This window comes from Lampris incognitus, chromosome 9 (assembly GCF_029633865.1).
Source record: "Lampris incognitus isolate fLamInc1 chromosome 9, fLamInc1.hap2, whole genome shotgun sequence".
Lineage (NCBI taxonomy): Eukaryota > Metazoa > Chordata > Actinopteri > Lampriformes > Lampridae > Lampris > Lampris incognitus.
The window spans coordinates 21,203,124-21,222,037 of record NC_079219.1 but is presented as its reverse complement, the minus strand read 5'-3'; the positions used below and the strand labels follow the sequence as shown (position 1 = coordinate 21,222,037).

Genomic DNA, 18,914 nt, shown 5'->3' with positions numbered 1-18,914 from the left:
ATTTAAAGCAGCCTCTGTGCTCAGCCTCTTCCTCGATGAAAGCAAAAAAAACCAACAAAAAAAAGACAAAAATAAGTTACACACTAAAGGTAACCCGGATATAGTTCTGCAGAGTTGTGATTTAATTATTGCGTACTTTTTCTGGACTAGTGGCAAAAATTGAGGCGCAACGCAAATATTTTCTGATTTGTCATCTTCTTTTGTTTTCTGTTAAACTGCCTTATAAATGAATATTTGAGAATAGAGTCTGATCTGATGTGATTTTTTTTTTTTTATGGAGTGGGCCAGATGTGTTGGAGGGGTTATTTTTTCCCCTGTCACTTCCTCACTAGTTGGAAGAGGCTTTTGCCATTCCAATTCCACCTCAAATTTGTCACCTTCCATCCTTCCTTCCTGCCTTTCTTCCTTCCTTTTTCACCTCTTCAGCTCGAACTTTGAATGTTTCCCTGGGAGACCCCGTTCTGCTGACATTGCCCATGGATACGGTTGAACTTGAAGCATCTGTCCACCCAGAACCCCCATCTGGTACCACACACACACACACACACACACACACACACACACACACACACACACACACACACACACACACACACACACACACACACACATTCTGTATTTCTATCTTGGTGAGGCCCCCTCATTGACTACATTCATTCCCTAGCACCTAACCCAGAACTACATGCCTAACCTTAACCTTTACCCTAACTTTAACCCAATCCTAATGCTAACCTTAAACCTAAATCTTAACCCTTAAATAAACCCTTAAAGAAGCGAGGATGACCTGAATGTTCTCACTTTGCAAAAATGTCTTCTCTTTGATTGTTAAAAACCCAAATCGGTCTTCACAAAGATAGAAGTTCAAGGACACACATGCACACACACACACACACACACACACACACACACGCAGGCACATGCATGCGTGCACGCACACACACACATACATTCACATAAAAGCATGCATAGCTACACTTGCACACATCAGGCTCGGGTGTGATAATGGCAGTGTGTGGTTTTTACTGTATGTTTTCTAACCTGCTAAGTGTGTGGGTTTACTCTGAATGAAATGTGTATCTGAAGGTCATTTTGTTGTACTTTCCCTTACCTGACAACTTAATCAGTCCTTGTGCTTAAAACGTGACCCACTTTGCACTCCAAGCGGATTAATACAGACACCACAAAAAAGTTATTTTTTTTAAATTGCGAATAGCATTTCACATAATTTGACTGAAATCAAACAAGATACTATATTACTCACTAACTCCCCTAACTGTTTGCAGAGTCATTCTACAACTATGACTGGTATTTGATGAGCTCCACCGATGGCCACGTAGAAGCGATAGAGGGCGAGCACAACCATTCAGTCACACTCAGCAGAGTGAGTGCTGCTTTATGTTGTAACTTGAAGGATTAAGTTATTTAAGTGAGACAATGATGTGAAAAACTAATAGTGTCTAACTAATGCAATAATAATCTAATATAATAATATGTAATACTAATGATAATATAATTTCTAATCTAAATGCAGAGGAAGATACATTTTATTTATTTAATTTTACAATGCAACACGATGACTGTGTGTTTATGTTCTTAATGTAGACTTAAACTATGTAAACCGTCTAGTATAAGTGTAAATATGAAAGTCATGTTGACTATAGAGTGTATTACCGTGTGTACTTTGGTTTCAGCTCTCCGCGGGCCTTTACGTGGTGACAGTGTCTGTGTCGGGCCAAGGTGCCAATGGAGAAGGAGCAGTCAACATCACAGTGAGGGAAGGTAATGGGAAATAAGTCATTTCATGGTCAGATCAAATAACCACTGTCAAGATGTCATCTTCTCGACATAACTTGTGCCAATGTGTATTTTAACTATAACCTCATCAATTCTCTCCTCTCTGTAGATTGTTTTAAACTTGAATAGCAGTAGACAATGTCTACCTGACATTAAATGTATTGTACATGTCCAACTAGAGCTTGTAGCTAAATGGGGAAAAGGAGCCTTTCTATTGTGCTCTATATTAAGTTATCCAATGGAAAAGAATAATGATGCATTATTCTATTCTATTCTCTACTGAATTCACATCTTTTACTTGTTTGCCCCATGAAACACATCGCAATTCTGTTTCACTGAATGCTCAATAAATACATTTTTCATTTTGCTTTTTTACTTGATACATTAGTGATAATTATTGGCCTGATATACATTTATATACACTCACTGGCCACTTTATTAGGTACACCTTGCTAGTACCGGGTCGGACCCCCTTTTGCCTTCAGAACTGCCTTAATCCTTCGTGGCATAGATTCAACAAGGTACTGGAAACATTCCTCAGAGAGTTTGGTCCATATTGACATGATAGCATCACGCAGTTGCTGCAGATTTGTCGGCTGCACATCCATGATGCGAATCTCCCAGTCCACCACATCCCAAAGGTGCTCTATTGGATTGCTTTGCTTTCATGTTGTTGACGCCAAATTCTGACCCTACCATCCGAATGTCGCAGCAGAAATCAAGACTCATCAGACCAGGCAACGTTTTTCCAATCTTCTATTGTCCAATTTTGGTGAGCCTGTGCGAATTGTAGCCTCAGTTTCCTGTTCTTAGCTGACAGGAGTGGCACCCGGTGTGGTCTTCTGCTGCTGTAGCCCATCTGCCTCAAGGTTCGACGTGTTGTGCGTTCAGAGATGCTCTTCTGCATACCTCGGTTGTAATGAGTGGTTATTTGAGTTACTGTTGCCTTTCTATCAGCTCGAACCAGTCTGGCCATTCTCCTCTGACCTCTGGCATCAACAAGGCATTTTCGCCCACAGAACTGCCGCTCACTGGATATTTTCTCTTTTTCGGACCATTCTCTGTAAACCCTAGAGATGGTTGTGCGTGAAAATCCCAGTAGATCAGCAGTTTCTGAAATAGTCAGACCAGCCCGTCTGGCACCAACAACCATGCCACGTTCAAAGTCACTTAAATCACCTTTCTTCCCCATTCTGATTCTCGGTTTGAACTGCAGCAGATCGTCTTGACCATGCCTAAATGCATTGAGTTGCTGCCATGTGATTGGCTGATTAGAAATTTGCATTAACGAGCAGTTGGACAGATGTGCCTAATAAAGTGGCCGGTGAGTGTATACCCAAACCTACTTATATGCTCTTATGTCATTTATTTATTGCTCTAACGTCTAATCCATTTGGTCCAACATCTTTTTTTATTGCAACTCCTGATTCCTTATTCTGTAAAGGGATCTTTCCATTTCTAAAATTTCCGGTATTGTTGCTTTCCAGTTTTGAATTGATGGTAATGTGAGTTTTCGCCAATTCCTGGTCTCCTGGTTCATGGCTGCAACTAAATATTCTATATAAACATTTATCTGTTTCTTGGTTTAATTCTGGTGGTGATATTCCTAAAATGATGTATTTGGGATTCGCTGTTCGACTTGAAAAGTGCTAATAACAGATAATTGATCATTGATTGCCAGAAGGGTTTTTTCGTGCTGGGCAGCAAAAGAAAATGTCAATGGTTGGCATTCGTTTTGCCACATTTTCTCCAACAGTCGGGTTTGATTGACGTGTTTGAAGTTTTATTGCAGTTTTGGTGTGTCTGGACTGTCTACCAGAGTTGGATGTACACTCCTTGGTTATGGGGCGAAGCCTTCTCCAGTCGTCTATTAGTCCTGTTGAGTCTAGTTTATGATTGGGAGGTGGCGAGTATTGGGCCAGATGTCCTACTTGCCAAAAGGAATGCAGAGCAGTGCGGTGGCCTCTTGCTTCCTGGTGTAGTGATCGCTGTGGGTCCATCAGGACCTTAGCATATGGCTGCTCCTATGCAGATGTGTCCGCAGCAGCACTTTCTCATGGTACCTCCTGTTTTCACCAAGTCTGCTGCAGGGGTGGCCAGGTTCCCGGCAGTATAACCGGGTGGGTTGATTGGACTCATTAGCCTTGGTTGGCAGCCAGTCTAGGAGAAGGACAACTCTGATTTCATACCCGGGTAGATGAAGCTCGTTAGCCTTGTCAGGCAGTTCATCTAGGAGAAGGAAAACTCTGATTTAAAACCTCCACTGCCTTGCGGGTATACTCGTATACGGGAAAGGCTTCGGGAAGAAACCCTGAGGAAAAATCTGCATCCGTCTCCATTGCCAGTCGTCTTGCTTAGTCTTGCCACTGGTAGTTGGTGGTCTCAGACGAGAGAGTGGGGCTGATGATGCGCAACTCTTCCTCACTTTAATCATTGCGCAAGTCATCTTTCATCCATCACAGGATGACTAGATGGTCCTTGTCACTGCGATGGATGAATAAACAAAACAAAAACAAGAGTTTATGATTAAGGGTAAGATCTAAGTCTCCACCCATTATAACCATTCATTTATGGTGTGTTATTATTAAGTCTATAATTTGAGACATTAATACAGGCCCTTTATCTGGGTAAACCCTCATAAAAGATATTTCAATTATTTTTGTTCTGCTCGCCACCAAAGCAAACCTTACTTCTCTTTCTGATATGCAGTTTGTCTTCTCTAATACTATACACCATCCCATCCATCCATCCATTATCTGAACCACTTATCCTGCTCTCAGGGTCAAATCAAAATCAAGTCGATTTTATTTGTATAGCCCAATATCACAAATTACAAATTTGCCTCAGTGGGCTTAACAGCAACACAACATCCTGTCCTTAGACCCTCTCATCGGATAAGGAACAACTCCCTAAAATAAAAACCCCTTTAAGGGTCGTTAGAGCCTATTCCAGCAGTCATTGGGCAGCAGGCGGGGAGACACCCTGGAGAGGCCGCCAGGCCATCACAGGACCCGCCCACACACACACACACACACACACACACACACACACACACACACACACACCTAGGGACAATTTAGTATGGCCAATTCTTTGAACTGTGGGAGGAAATCGGAGACCCCAGAGGAAACCCACGCAGACACAGGGAGAACATGCAAACTCTACACAGAGGCCAACCCGGGATGGCCCCCAAGGTTGGACTTCCCTGGGGCTCGAACCCAGGACTTTCTTGCTGTGAGGTAACCATGCTAACCACTGTGCCACCGTGCCGCCTAATACTATACACTCCCTTCCCAATCTGCCCCACACGCACCTTACAAACAAAACAAAGATGTCATACTGTAGTGACCGGGGGAGGCAGATTGCTCTGATTGTCGGCAGTTCTGCACTGGGGGAGCACCATGGCTGATGGGAGTGTTAGATTTAAAATAGTGTTTTAAGGATGTGGTGTTTGTGTTGTGGTTATTCTTGTGTTGTAGTTTTGGGGGTTCGACTCAGACTAAGTAGGAGACCGTTTACTGACTAACTGACTCTAGTACCATGACTGGACTGATGTCACCACTTGGGACATGGGGGCTGGGGGGCTCTTACGTTGTTGTCAGTTCTGGTCCGTTCTGGCCGGTGTGAATAAAAGACTACTCCCGGGGTCGTGCGGTGTATGGGGCACGGGAGTTGCAATTAAACAGAGATCTCTGCCTCTTGAGTCATTCCTCCACACCGGATCTTCACAATTAGCAGTCCCCCTCCTTAAAATATCTTCCCGCGTGCCTGAATACTATGTAGTATTTTATATTTGTGTCGCTGCCCTTCCTCTATGAAGTAAACGTTCAAAGTAAAATGTATGACTTTTGAGTCAACTTGACTTCACAATTCAAACCCCAATTTGAATTTGTTTATAGGATGCAATGTTGTCGGGTGCTGTGCTGAACTGTCTCTGCCTCTTGCAATGTCTGGAATTATTGATTTATACATACAAATTGTGCGTACCGCATTGCTGTAATTGTTTCTTGTAGTACACTGGCTGGAGAATGCCACTTTTCAAGCCCTCGGAGGGTTTTTAGGCAATTCTCATTCACATTCTTTTTCAAATTATATATTGCTTCTTTTTAAAAAAATATATGTAAGTAAAAAAAACAAACCAAACCATAACTCAAGTTCTACTTCATAACTATCATGCTGAAAAGTTAACACTGTGGCACTTTATACTGCTGCCATCAATAAGAACCCTGCAGCACTGATCAGATTTAGAAATACAATTCTACATAAATATTTTTTGGTGGTAATTTATTGAGGAAGGTTTTTTGAGGGAAGCAATGGATGCACTGGAGTCAAAGTTGAAAGAGGGCCCCATCAGGTCAGTCTCCCCCCTTTTTTTCCTCTCCTTTTTCTCCAGTTTCTTTCTCTTCTCATCCTTGATTTTTTCCCTCTCTTCCCTGGCTAACTTCTTTTTCTCCTTCCTCTTCCTCATCCCCTCCCTTATTCTGGCCAGGAAAGCGGGGAATGGTGATCGAGCCACCGTCCTTTCCCTCTGCAGAGTTGTCAACTTCATCTTTGCCACTTTGCTATCCATTTGCACCTGGCAGAGATGCTGCTGTTCCACCAGCAGATCCTGTTCAGCCTGCTATTTGGCCTTGATGAGACGGGCTTTCTCTTCCTGCCACTGGCAAAGCTGATTCGCCAGCTTTTGGTCAGCCTGACTCAGGGAAGCTTCGGTGTTTTCTAAACTGTCCTTGAGCTGATTGAGCTTGATGAGGAGTTTGTAGCTCCTCTGCTTTGGGAGCTTGGTTTGCGGGGACCTCTTTGTCCCACTGCAGCCTCTCTAGCTCCTGGAGGAGTTTCTCCTTCTCCTCTGCCCAGTTCCTCAGATTCAGAGCCGGCAGCTTTTTAGCCTCATCTTGAGCCTTCTTAGCATCTGAGACCTTGGCCTCGCTCTCCATCACCTGTAGCTTCAGGTCCACGATGGTCACCTTGTTCTTTAGTGATGCCAGCTCATTTGTGGCATATTCTTTTTTGAGGGCTTTCTGCAGCTCCTCCTTCTCTCTTTGAAGGGCCGTCTTCTCCACCATGCAAGCATAGAGATGGGCACTCTCCAGTTCCAACTACACCTCCAACTGTCCTGACAGGGCCAGCTCCTTTTTCAATGTGTCACCCTGGCATCCAAGCTCACCTGGGGTATTGGTCACCCTTTTCTTCAGCTGGGCAGTGTCTTTGTGGTTTTGTTGGGGAAAATCCTTCATCTTGTAGCAAGCTTTCATAAAAAGAAAAGTTTTAAGACGAGATTTAAAAGAAGCTGGAGACTTGGTTTGTCTTAGTTCAATAGGAAGAGAGTTCCATATTGTGGGGGCTCTAACAGCAAAAGCCCGATCACCCTTTGTAACAAACCGAGACCTGGGGAATAACCAACGGAACTCCATCTGCAGATCTTAATGGTCGAGGGGGCATAAAGCAGGTCAATAAATGAAAAATGTATATAAGAACAAGAGTATTTCAAGCCTTAAAAGTGAGCAACACAATTTTGAAATCACTTCGAGATATAACGGAGCCAATTTACAAGGCAAGCACAGGAGTCATATGGTCATGCCATTGAGGAGGTGTGTGCGAAATTCCAGCAAGTATTTGCTTTACCAGTCGGAGTGGACATGGAGATAACTGATTTGCAAAATGACATCGAGTTGAAAGCAAGCTCAAGAGACAGTGACTTTAGGGGCCTTGTAAACACTGAAAAGTTTCCCCTCCTTTCGTCTTCCACACTTAAGGTGAAGGCCTACTTTGGATCAACATATCTCTGTGAGATGGCCTTTTCCCAGATGAAAATACTCACGTCAAAGAACAGGTCTTGTCTAACTAACAGACATCTCACAGACAGTGCCAGACTACAGAGCACTTGCTGATAGTGTGCAATCACAGCCATCACATTGAATGTGTGTGTGTGTGTGGGGGGGGGGGGGGGTCTCATCCACAGCCATCCGAGTGAGTTTGAAATATGATCTGTTGTAGACTCTTGTTTACAAAAGGATATGATCTGTGTTGTATGCTGTTTAAAAGGGAAAGTGAAACAGTACTGCACATGATTGGCTTAGGCCTGCAGCTGACTGATTGTTGAGGTTATTATGAATGGTGGATGAGTGATAGGCCTGTGGAAATATTGAACATTTTTAATATGACTGTTGTCATAAACTTTTGAATGATAGTTGCACTTACTTCTGATTATACTATTTGTATGATTAAATTAATACTTTCCCTGCCCAAGCCCACAAATACATTGTGGGCTTGTTTTTTTTTTTCATAATTTTTTGCAAGTGGTAGATTGTGGTTTACATTTTGATTTGCGATGTGATCTTAGGCTTGAAAAGGTTGGTGACCACTGCTCTACTACTACTAATGCTACTTTCTGGTGCTCCCGTTAGGGGTCGCCACAGTGGATCATCCGTTTCCATTTCTTCCTGTCCTCTGCATCTTCCACTGTCACACCAACCACCTGTATGTCCTCCCTCACCACATCCCTAAACCTCCTCTTTGGCCTTCCTCTTTTCCTCTTCCCTGGCAGCTCCATATTCAGCATCCTTCTCCCAATATACCCAGCATCTCTCCTCCACACATGTCCAAGCCATTTCAATCTTGCCTCTCTTGTTTTGCCTCCAAACCGTCCAACCTGAGCTGTCCCTCTAATATACTCGTTCCTAATCCTGTCCTTCTTCATCACTCCAAATTAAAATCTTAGCATCTTCAACTCTTCCACCTCCAGCTCCACCTCCTGTCTTCGTCAGTGCCGCTGTGTCCAAACCACATAACATAGCTGGTCTCACAACCATCTTGTAAACCTTCCCTTTAACTCTTGCTGGTACCCCTCTGTCGCAAATCACTCCTAACACCCTTCTCCACCCACTCCACCCTGCTTGCACTCTCTTCTTCACCTCTCTTCTGCACTCCCCGTTACTTTGAACAGTTGACCCCAAGCATTCAAATTCATACACCTTTGTCACCTCTACTCCTTGCATCCTCACCATTCCACTGTCCTCCCTCTCATTCACGCATAGGTATTCTGTCTTGCTCCTACTGACTTTCATTCCTCTTCTCTCCAGTGCATACCTCCACCTCTCCAGGCTCTCCTCAACCTGAACTCTACTCTCGCTACAGATCACAATGTCATCTGCAAACATCATAGTCCATGGAGACTCCTGCCTGATCTCGTCCGTCAACTTGTCCATCACCATTGCAAACAAGAAAGGGCTCAGAGCCGATCCTTGATGTAATCCCACCTCCACCTTGAGCCCATCTGTCATTCCAACCTATTCTTTTCTATTCTATTCTATTCTTCTATATCTATTCTATTCTATTCTGCTTTTGTTTTTATCTCTTCATTTTTTGCCTTTCTCATTTTTTCATTCTTTTACCCTCTTTTCTATTATTTTATTCCCCTCTCTTCTTTTCTTTCTTTTAATTCTTTTTCTCTTTTATTTTTCTTTCCAGCTCCAAGGTTAACCCCACACCCCAAAGCTTTGGTGTTCCCCTCAACCCAGGTCCTGTCTCCCCCAGCCGGCAATGTCATCATCAATGCCAGCAGTACGTATCCTTACGCCAGCGTTATGTGTCTCTTCATCAGTATATGTATCCCTTCGCCAGTGTGATGTCTCGCTACACCAGCCGTGCATATTCCTATGCTAGCCAAATGTGCCACTATGCCATCCATGTAGCACTAAACGTTGCTGGTGATGTGGAGACTGAAGTTTATTCTACTCCGGTGCTCACTGGTGTAAATGTTTCAGCTGCATGGTGAAAACAAAGGAGGCAGTATCAAACACATGCTGTAACCAAGAGAGAAATAAGTCTCGTTGTTTGTCGCGGAGATACCCATTTCTGATTAGCCGGACGGTGTGTGTTAAAACCAAACCATGCGCATGTAGTTTGGCTAAAGTTAAATCATTGTTCTGAATCCCTGCACTGGCCGAGGTTTTGCTAATGTAACCATAGCAACACACCGGTTCTGTAGTAAGCGCACTGAACATCCAAAGTTAGCTCAGTAGCTAACTGTTGCTTCATAACGTTTTAATCTTGAGTCCAAAATGTTGGAAAAAAAACCCAAAAAAACAAGTGAATGCTTTTATTTTAATTTGTTGGTACTGTGGTATAAGTGGGATAATCCACTCCAAGGTGTGCGTTAAATGATTTTTAACCGCCCATAGAACCACCCTCATATTCACGTTGTATGGTTCTTTGCCTCCACATTGTGCATTAAAACCCTTCGATGCACACCTTGGAGTGGGTTATCCCTTACATGAACATTGTGAAGATCAAAATCATAATTAGGTAACTTTTCATATCCAGGGAATTCAGACTGGGGTGACTGGTTTAAATAGAGCACACTAAATGTAACAACAAAAAAAGAAAATACATGAACTTGTTTTATAAAAGGTTGATGTAAAAAAGGGAAATCAAAAAAACTGAAATTAGGAAACTAAAACAGTGAGTCGATGCACACTGTTACTATTTCTGTTACAGCTTGATTGATGGCTGTTTATATGAAAATACATTTTTAAAAAGTATTAGTGGACGGGAAAAATATCAATGGAGTGAAAATAGAAAAAAGAAAAAAAAGGAAAGTATGTCTTCTACATAGCATGCATTAAGTCTCTGCAAAGGTGTAAGTGAGAATGACAACAGAAGTGATGGAGGCTTCAGAAAGATGGAAAACGTAATAGATATACTGTGTTTTCCCTCACAGAGAGTAAGATGGCGGTCAGCTGTGGCTGGGAACAGATGAGCGGATCTCCGGTGCACCTGGGAGATTCTACAAACAGGTGGATTCTAAACCTGTCCAACCTGGACCCGGGAAACTACACATTTAGGTATCGCAACTTTGAGAGTTTTCAAGCAAATATCTCATTCAAATTTAAAGTAGGAAAACCGAAATGTGTATAGAAAGTCGAGAAACCTTATTCTGCCTAGTTGTGTTACGTGCTGTTCTGTGTACCTATGATTGTACTTGTGTTTTGTCTCTTGTTCCTTTGTTGATCCTGTTGTCTTGTTCCTACCTGACTGTGGTTATTTCTATGGCTTTCTATTGTTTCTTTTGAATAACTAAATTGATCTTTAGTTAAAAGTGTATTATTATCATTATTATTTTATTAAGCTTTTTGGACTTAGCAGGAGCCACTTGGCCCTTTTTCATATGTTATTTACTTAATTATATTACCTGTCTATCTATATACACATATATAGCGGTGTTACGTTCCCCATTAAAAGGTCCAGGGGATGAGGGGAAGTAACAAAGAAAATAAAAGTATCCCGGGGGAATAAGAAAGGTGGGAGGCGGAACCAGGTGTACAAACAGATTTATTAACAAAAAGAACTCTTAGTCAAACTACAGAATAAACAGGCAACTAAAGATGCTGGCTCTTAACCAGGCTTTAACCAAAACTCACATCAAACCAAACCAAAACAAGAACACTAATAAGTTTCATCCTCCTTCTCAAGGAGTCTAGACACAAGCACTTGCTCTCTGGTTGGCAACAATGGCCCACTGGCCGTCTCTGTCCACACACTGCTATCAACAATGACCCAGTGGCACTGTTGGGTGTCTCTCTCCAAGTTATATACCCAGCTGATGAGGAATTGGGGTCACCTGGGCTCAATCAGCAGCTCCACAGGAGGCGGGGCATCACCTGGAGAGGGAAAACTACAGACACACGGCACTAGGGCGGTAACATGGGGGCTTGTCCGGGATTTGACGGCCACGGGTGTGTCCGTATAGTTTTGTGTTGCCTCCTGTATCTAACTCTGACTCTACATTCAGGTATCCCCCAGGTGCTCCTCATCACCTAATCAACCGGTCAATGAATCCAATCTTCATCAGCTGTTCAGTCTCCCATTTAAACCCCCACATGTCTTCAGTTCAACGGCCAGCTGGTTTAGTTTGTGTGTTGTAACTACTTTGTGTTTGTAATGTCTGGCTCGTTTTTGGTTGAGTTTGCATTTTGACTGTTTTGAGTTATGTTCAGTTGTTTTGCTCTTTTGGGCAAGGGGATCAAGGTAAGATGCCTATGGGCAAACACCCCATCATGTAGCTTACCTCTGTTAGACACACTAGGTTAGCAGCAGTTGCCACTTTTTGTCTTTAGATTTGGTGCTTTTCAGCACTGTCAAGGGTGGGTTACTTTTGTTAATAGTTTGTTTTGGCAACCGTTCGGTTCCCTTGTCCTATCATTGTGTTAATAAATATTAATATTTTATTATAGTTAAACATTTATGTCTCAGTGTTGCACCTTCACCTCAGTACACTAATTGTTGTACTCTCTCCAGACTGAGGGTCGTAACACTTTTGAATAACTGTAAATTGATCTTTAGTTAAAAATGTATTATTATTATTATTATTTTATTAAGCTTTTTGGACTTAGCAGGAGCCACTTGGCCCTTTTTCATATGTTATTTACTTAACTATATTACCTGTCTATCTATCCATCTATATACACACACACATATATATATATAGCGGGTTTTTTTTCCAGAAACCATCAATGGTGTTGATAAAAGTGCTGAACAAATGAGGAGCGGAATACATCTATCTTGCGATATATATATATATATATATATCGCAAGATAAATGTAGGAGATAGTCCGCTCCTTATATATATATATATATAAATTACTTTGTTAAAAGAAACGCTCAATGGTAGGGAAAGTGTTCAACAAATAAGGAGCAAAATAATCCGGTGAGTCAAGTAAATTCTCTATGAGACAGTACAAGCCTGTTTCATGCTATACGCAATCATGATTGTGTGTGTGTGTGTGTGTGTGTGTATATATATATATATATATATAAACTTGGCACAAAAAGTAAGGAAATTTGTGTTTGGTAGATTATTTCTTTGTTGTAACAATGCTTCTTGGCAATAAATCTTATATCCGGCACCTGGGTACCAGAAGCTCAAAACAAGTCAATAGCAACAGCAAAATAAGCTATTTGGCATTGGCAGAGAAGATTTGGCAAATGTTTCATGGGCGTAACCCACATACTCAGCTCTGCTGCTCATCCCACAAATGCATGTTCCTTACAAATCTGGCACCATTTAAAAGGGAAATAAACAGGCTTTCCAACGGTATAGGATTTATTGCCAAGAAGCATTGTTACAACAAAGAAATAATCTACCAAACACACTTAACACCAAAAGTAAGGACGTGTGTGTGTGTATATATATATATAACATAATATATGAAAAGTGTATGTATCTAGTTATTCTATTCAATCTATCTGTTCTATCTATATAATTGTCTTGTCCAGGCTGATGGTGACTGATGCCTTTGGTGCATCAGACTCCACTACAGCAACAGTGATGGTTCTTCAGGCCCAGCCCAGCATTGGCCCCATCAACCATCAGGAACCCCCTTTGGCGAAGACCACAACCTCTGACCCAGCGGTGACCTCTCCCCTGCCCACAACCCCCCCACCCTTCGTCCGTCCCTCTGTTACTGCTCCTGACAGATCAGGTCAACGTGATACTATAACTACATTTAAATGTCCTTTTCAACCAGGAGCTATATGAAAGCAGTTATGAACATAAGAAAAAGCCCTGATGCTCTGAGATGTCATTTTGCCATGCTATGAGGTGTGGAAGTAATCCAAATACATTTTAACAATAGTAAAGAATAAAAAAAAATGGCACTACTGATTTAATAATATTATTTGAAATAATAACAAAACTGTATTTTAATCAAATGATAAGATAAATTATATGTAATATATGACATATGATGTGATTTTATTATAATATCACCATGAATAATAAACTAATTCCAGACTAAATTAATCCCAGATCTGAAAGAGATGTCATATAAAGAGAGGTTAAGAAGTTTACAACTACCAACTCTGGTAAACAGGAGACATAAAGGAGATATGATTGAAGTCTATAAGCTTGTACACAAAATATATGATTTCACAGCTGAGCCTGTGACCTATTTTTGGAATAATAGGTATGAGTTAAGAGGGAACTCTTTAAAATTATTCCCATTAAAGTGTCACTCTGAAAAGAGAAAAAAGCTTCTTTACAATTTGTGCTGTAAGAGCGTAGAAGGAACTTCCAGAGGATGTGGTGCAGGCTCCTTCAGTTAATTATTTTTAAAATAGATTAGATACATTTTGGTCAACAAAGGACTTTTAATACAATTATAAAGCTGAGTTGTGATCATTGAGTATTGTGTGACTATGATTATTTGTGAGACTAATGTATTTGAGAGACTATTGTATTTATGTGATTTGTGATTATTTGTGAGATTACTGTGATTTTAATAACTATATTGTGGTTCTTTTTTGTATGGTTGTTTGTTTTAATTTGTTGAGTCCGGTGTACAGGATTTGTATCCTGTGCCAGAAAATTTTTATTAAATAATGATAATGATACAAAATAGAAATAATGAAATTAAAAAGCAACCATGTTCTGCAGCTGTAGTTCTTCACATGGATGATATTGTGGGATGGCTCAGAAGCAGATCACCTCCATTATTTCTGTCTGTTGACTGACTGAGTTTCATTCTTGCTGTATTGCTTTGACCTCTCTCACCGGCACAGTACTGTTGATCCTAACCTCTCCTCTTCTTTCCTATTCCTCTTTCTTCACCTCGCTCTCTTCACCTCTTTTCTCTCCTTTGACTCCTCTCTTCTCCATTTTCTCTTCTTCTCTTTCCCTCTTTTATCTTCTATACTTTTCTCTAATTTTTCTGCCCTTTTCCTCTTGCTGTCTCTCCTCTTCTGTTCTGTAGGAGACAGGCCAGTCTCCATAGTGGAGGTGGGGGGGTCAAACCACGGCCCGGTGGCTGTGGTGGGTACCGACAGGAAGCTGGTCCTGCCTGTGAGCAGAGTGGTTCTGGATGGTAGCGGCAGCACAGATGACCATGCCATTGTCAGCTACCGCTGGGACCCCATCAGGTGTGACTACCAATTGGAATCTCTTGAATCTATCCCACCTTTGGGATTTATATTTAGAAATGCAGTAATACAAAGTGCTGGAGTCAAAAACCAGACAGGGTTTAAAGTTACAACCTTTAGACCCACTGAGAAACATTATAGTGCTAGAGGTGCTATTGTTCAGTTGTAAATCGTATCAGCTTTAATCTTGTACTTTTTTCCAATAATAATTGGACTAATGTGTTTACATAGAGAGATTTATCAATTAGTCAATTAAAATTTTAGCCAGTCAATTAAAACTTGATATATATCATATTTCATACATAAAATATACATAGAATAAGAAAGACTGTCCTCGGGTGTCCGGGTAACGTAGCGGTCTATTCCGTTGCCTACCAACACGGGGCTGTCCGGTTCGAATCCCCGTGTTACCTCCGGCTTGGTGGGGCGTCCCTACAGACACAATTGGCCGTGTCTGCAGGTGGGAAGCTGGATATGGGTATGTCCTGGTCACTGCACTAGCGCCTCCTCTGGTTGGTCGGGGCGTCTGTTCGGGGGGGGGGACTGGGGGGAATAGCATGATCCTCCCACGTGCTATGTCCCCCTGGCGAAACTCCTCACTGTCAGGTGAAAAGAAGCGGCTGACGACTCCACATGTATTAGAGGAGGCATGTGGTAGTCTGCAGCCCTCCCCGGATCAGCAGAAGGGTTGGAGTAGCAACCAGGATGGCTCGGAAGAGTGGGGTAATTGGTCAAGTACAATTGGGGAGAAAAAAGGAGGGGGAAATTCCCCCTCCCAAAAAAGAGGACTCTCCTGTAAATAATTGTTATATGTATATATATATATATGTGTGTGTGTGTGTGACAAATTAAAGGACAATCTCTGAATGCTTGACTCCCACAGTGAGGGGGGTCCAGGGGCTCTGTTATGCTGTGGGGGGCATTTTCCTGGCATGGTTTGGGTCCACTTGTCCCCTTAGAGGGAAGGGTCACTGCAAATCAATACAAAGTTATTCTGAGTGATCACCTTTATTCTTGATGAAACATTTCTATCCTGATCAGATAGGTCTCTTCCAAGATGACAATGCCCCATCCACAGGGCATGAGGGGTCACGAGGGGTGTGATGAGGATGAAAAGGATGTAAATCATATGCTATGGCCTTTACAGTCACCAGATCTCAACCCAACTGAACACCTATGGGAGATTTTGCACCAGCATGTTAGACAGCGCTCTCTACCACTATCATCAAAACACACCAAATGAGGGAATACCTTTTGGTAGAATAGTGTTCATCCTTCCAGTAGAGTTCAGAGACCTTTATAATTTATGACAAGGAGCACTGAAGCTGTCCTGGAGGCTCATGGTGGCCCAACACCTTACTAAGACACTTTATGTTGGGTTTTCCTTTCATTTGTCACCTGTCTGTATACATATACATGATATTATATATTAATACTTATCACTAAGCACTAAAAACTATGATAAATTGCTTCCTAGTTAGGTAAATACATACTTTTTTCCCCCCCAGTGGGCCCCCTGGGTTAAAGATGGAGGGAGCGGACAAGGCGATAGCCACGGCAACAGGCCTGCGGGTGGGGCGCTATACCTTTAGTCTGACCGTCAGTGACCAGGAGGGGGAAACAGATACGGCTACACTGACTGTCAGAGTCCTGGAGGGTGAGCAACTTTGTGCATAGAAGGATAAAAAAATAAATTCTTTCTTTTTTTTTTTGGAGGGGGGGGGGTTCCCCTCTTTTCCCCCCAGTTGTATCCGGCCAATTACCCCACTCTTCCAAGCTGTCCCAATTGCTGCTCCACCCCCCTCTGCCAATCCAGGGAGGGCTGCAGACTACCATATGCCTCCTCCGATACATGTGGAGTCGGCAGCCGCTTCTTTTCGCCTGACAGTGAGGAGTTTCGCCAGGGGGGGCATAGCGCGTGGGAGGATCACGCTGTTCCCCCTCCTCCCTGAACAGGCGCCTCGATGGACCAGAGGAGGCTCTAGTGCAGCGACCAGGACAGATCCCCAGATCTGGCTTCCCACCCGCAGACACAGCCAATTGTGTCTGTAGGGACACCCAACCAAGCCGGAGGTAACATGGGGATTTGATCTGGCGATCCTCATGTTGGTAGGCAATGGAATAGACTGCCACGTTACCTGGACACCCCTAAATTATTTATTTCTGAACACATAAAATATATCTAGTACACAGTTCAATAACTAGTAAATATAGAGAATCGAGACTGTACAACTTTAAAAAATTGTCTGTAAAGAACTTGGGATTCCTTTTTAAAAATATTCAGATTTGCTTAGCCTGTCACACAACAGGTTGCTCTTATCATCTGATTGGACAAATACTCATCTTATTTAGAAAGCAAGCACCTTATCTGATGTTTTTCACATTAACAAAACATCCGTTTACATCTCTTCCAGCCAGAATACTTCATCCTATGGCACATGCCAGTGGCAGTCACACCTTAACCCTGCCCAACAACTCACTGGTGCTGCGTGGCTCGGTGACAGATGGCGACCAGGCAGAAGTGCAGTACCTCTGGGTGCGGGACAACCAGAGTCCTGCAGCTGGGGTGAGCAGCTTTTTCCAAAGTGCTTTACAGTTAGTGCCGCACATATTTTACCCCCCCCCCCCCACACACACACACACACACACACTCATACACCGACGGGATTGTCAATCATGTAAGGTAACAACCAGCTCATCGGGAAAAGTTAGGAGTTAGGCTCAGGGACATCTCAACTTTTTTTTGCAAGGAAGAGCCCAGGATCAAACCAGCAACCCTCCAGTTAGCGAACAACCTGCTCTACCTCCTGAGCTACTGCCACCCATTGTTGTTCTCTATGGAGAGGTTGCTCTTTCAGTCCTCTTGACCCAACGCAGGGACCTGACCTCTTTTTAAAGCTTAGTGCCTTGAGTGTTCCACCTCTTTCCAAAGTTGAAGCAATTTCAGCTTTTGCTGAAGCGGACAGCTCGTCGATGTGACTTCCACTTCCACCAACGAATACTGAATGCTAGAGGGGTGGTACCAAAGAAATGAAATTTAGATTTACTTTTTTTCAAAGCAGAGAGGAGAAATGAAAACAGAAAAGTGAAAATGGATCAGTAACTAGTTTTGAAAACAGAAAACCCTTTTAATTGACCTTTATGTTTTGTATGGGAAATATCACAACAGGAACAAAGAGAAAGTTGGAGGAATACGTATTTACTGTGCATCTCCTCCCAGTGCTCGCGTCCTGCTTTTCACACAGGACTATCAAGGAACTCAACTCCAGTGCAGTGTTTCTTTGAAAAAAGTCCCCGGTGGATACATGGTCTTATTCCACATGAGCTCAGAGGGTTATAAAGGCAGATTTCACTACAGAGCTGACGCTCATGGTAGGAGAAAAAAAAAGATGTGATCCATTTGAGGAGGACTCGCAGGGGGCTGGCTGTACACGGAGTTCATTTTTAGGTTGTACTTGAAATTATTATTATTTGTAATTTTTCAAACATCTCATGCCTCGTTGAATGCCCCTTAATTTTGGAGCCCTGCTCTCAATTTTTGGTTTCTTTAACCCCTCCCTGTAAAAATGAACTAGCTAATCCTCATGAGAATGAATGAGTCGCTTCTTTTTCAGGTCCACGAGGTACTTTACATCCTAAGAAGTTATGTAAATAGAAAGACATGCAGATAGACCGGCAGATCTTTAGTTATTTCTGGCAGAAGGATCCCAAATTGTGAACAAAATCTTTGTAATTTTTCCCTTAAAAATAATCTTGGGTATATCTTAGATGGTACAATTTCTCATTTGGGTAATTATCTTCCCAAGAACTCTTAATTATTGGCTTGATTAAAAGTAGAGAAAACCTAAAGGCGGATGTTAGCGGGTGTTGGCGGGTTTTTTGGCCAGCATGAAAGGGGCTATAGTGGTAATGTTAGGGTGTTGTGTTCCCAGGATGTGCTGTATGGCTCCAAGACGCAGGCATCTCTGTACCTGGCCAACCTGGTGGAAGGGACCTACCTGTTCCAGCTGAGGGTGACTGATGCCCAGGGGCAGACCAGTACTGCCACTGCCACCGTGGAAGTCCGCCCAGGTAGTGAGGGGAAATGGGGTGGAAAATTACATGCAGCCAAACAGCAGTAATTTAAGGACGTGGTTTGTAGGTCAGTGTGCTGCTAGAGGAACTTGACCAGTCATCATTTGTGTGTTGTTTTTTTGTTTTT

The 18,914-nt window shown here is 42.5% G+C and overlaps 1 protein-coding gene across 1 annotated transcript in view; it reads left to right on the top strand.

The window, feature by feature from the left end:
* kiaa0319 (KIAA0319 ortholog) overlaps positions 1 to 18,914 on the top strand; it is a 44,786-nt gene that overhangs the window by 13,719 nt on the left and 12,153 nt on the right. The window contains exons 5-14 of the mRNA XM_056286945.1: positions 427 to 525; positions 1,284 to 1,381; positions 1,692 to 1,779; positions 9,265 to 9,357; positions 10,517 to 10,640; positions 13,073 to 13,278; positions 14,548 to 14,713; positions 16,222 to 16,370; positions 17,128 to 17,279; positions 18,646 to 18,784. Coding sequence (XP_056142920.1) covers positions 427 to 525; positions 1,284 to 1,381; positions 1,692 to 1,779; positions 9,265 to 9,357; positions 10,517 to 10,640; positions 13,073 to 13,278; positions 14,548 to 14,713; positions 16,222 to 16,370; positions 17,128 to 17,279; positions 18,646 to 18,784 — 1,314 coding nt within the window. The remainder of the gene's footprint in view (positions 1 to 426; positions 526 to 1,283; positions 1,382 to 1,691; positions 1,780 to 9,264; positions 9,358 to 10,516; positions 10,641 to 13,072; positions 13,279 to 14,547; positions 14,714 to 16,221; positions 16,371 to 17,127; positions 17,280 to 18,645; positions 18,785 to 18,914) is intronic.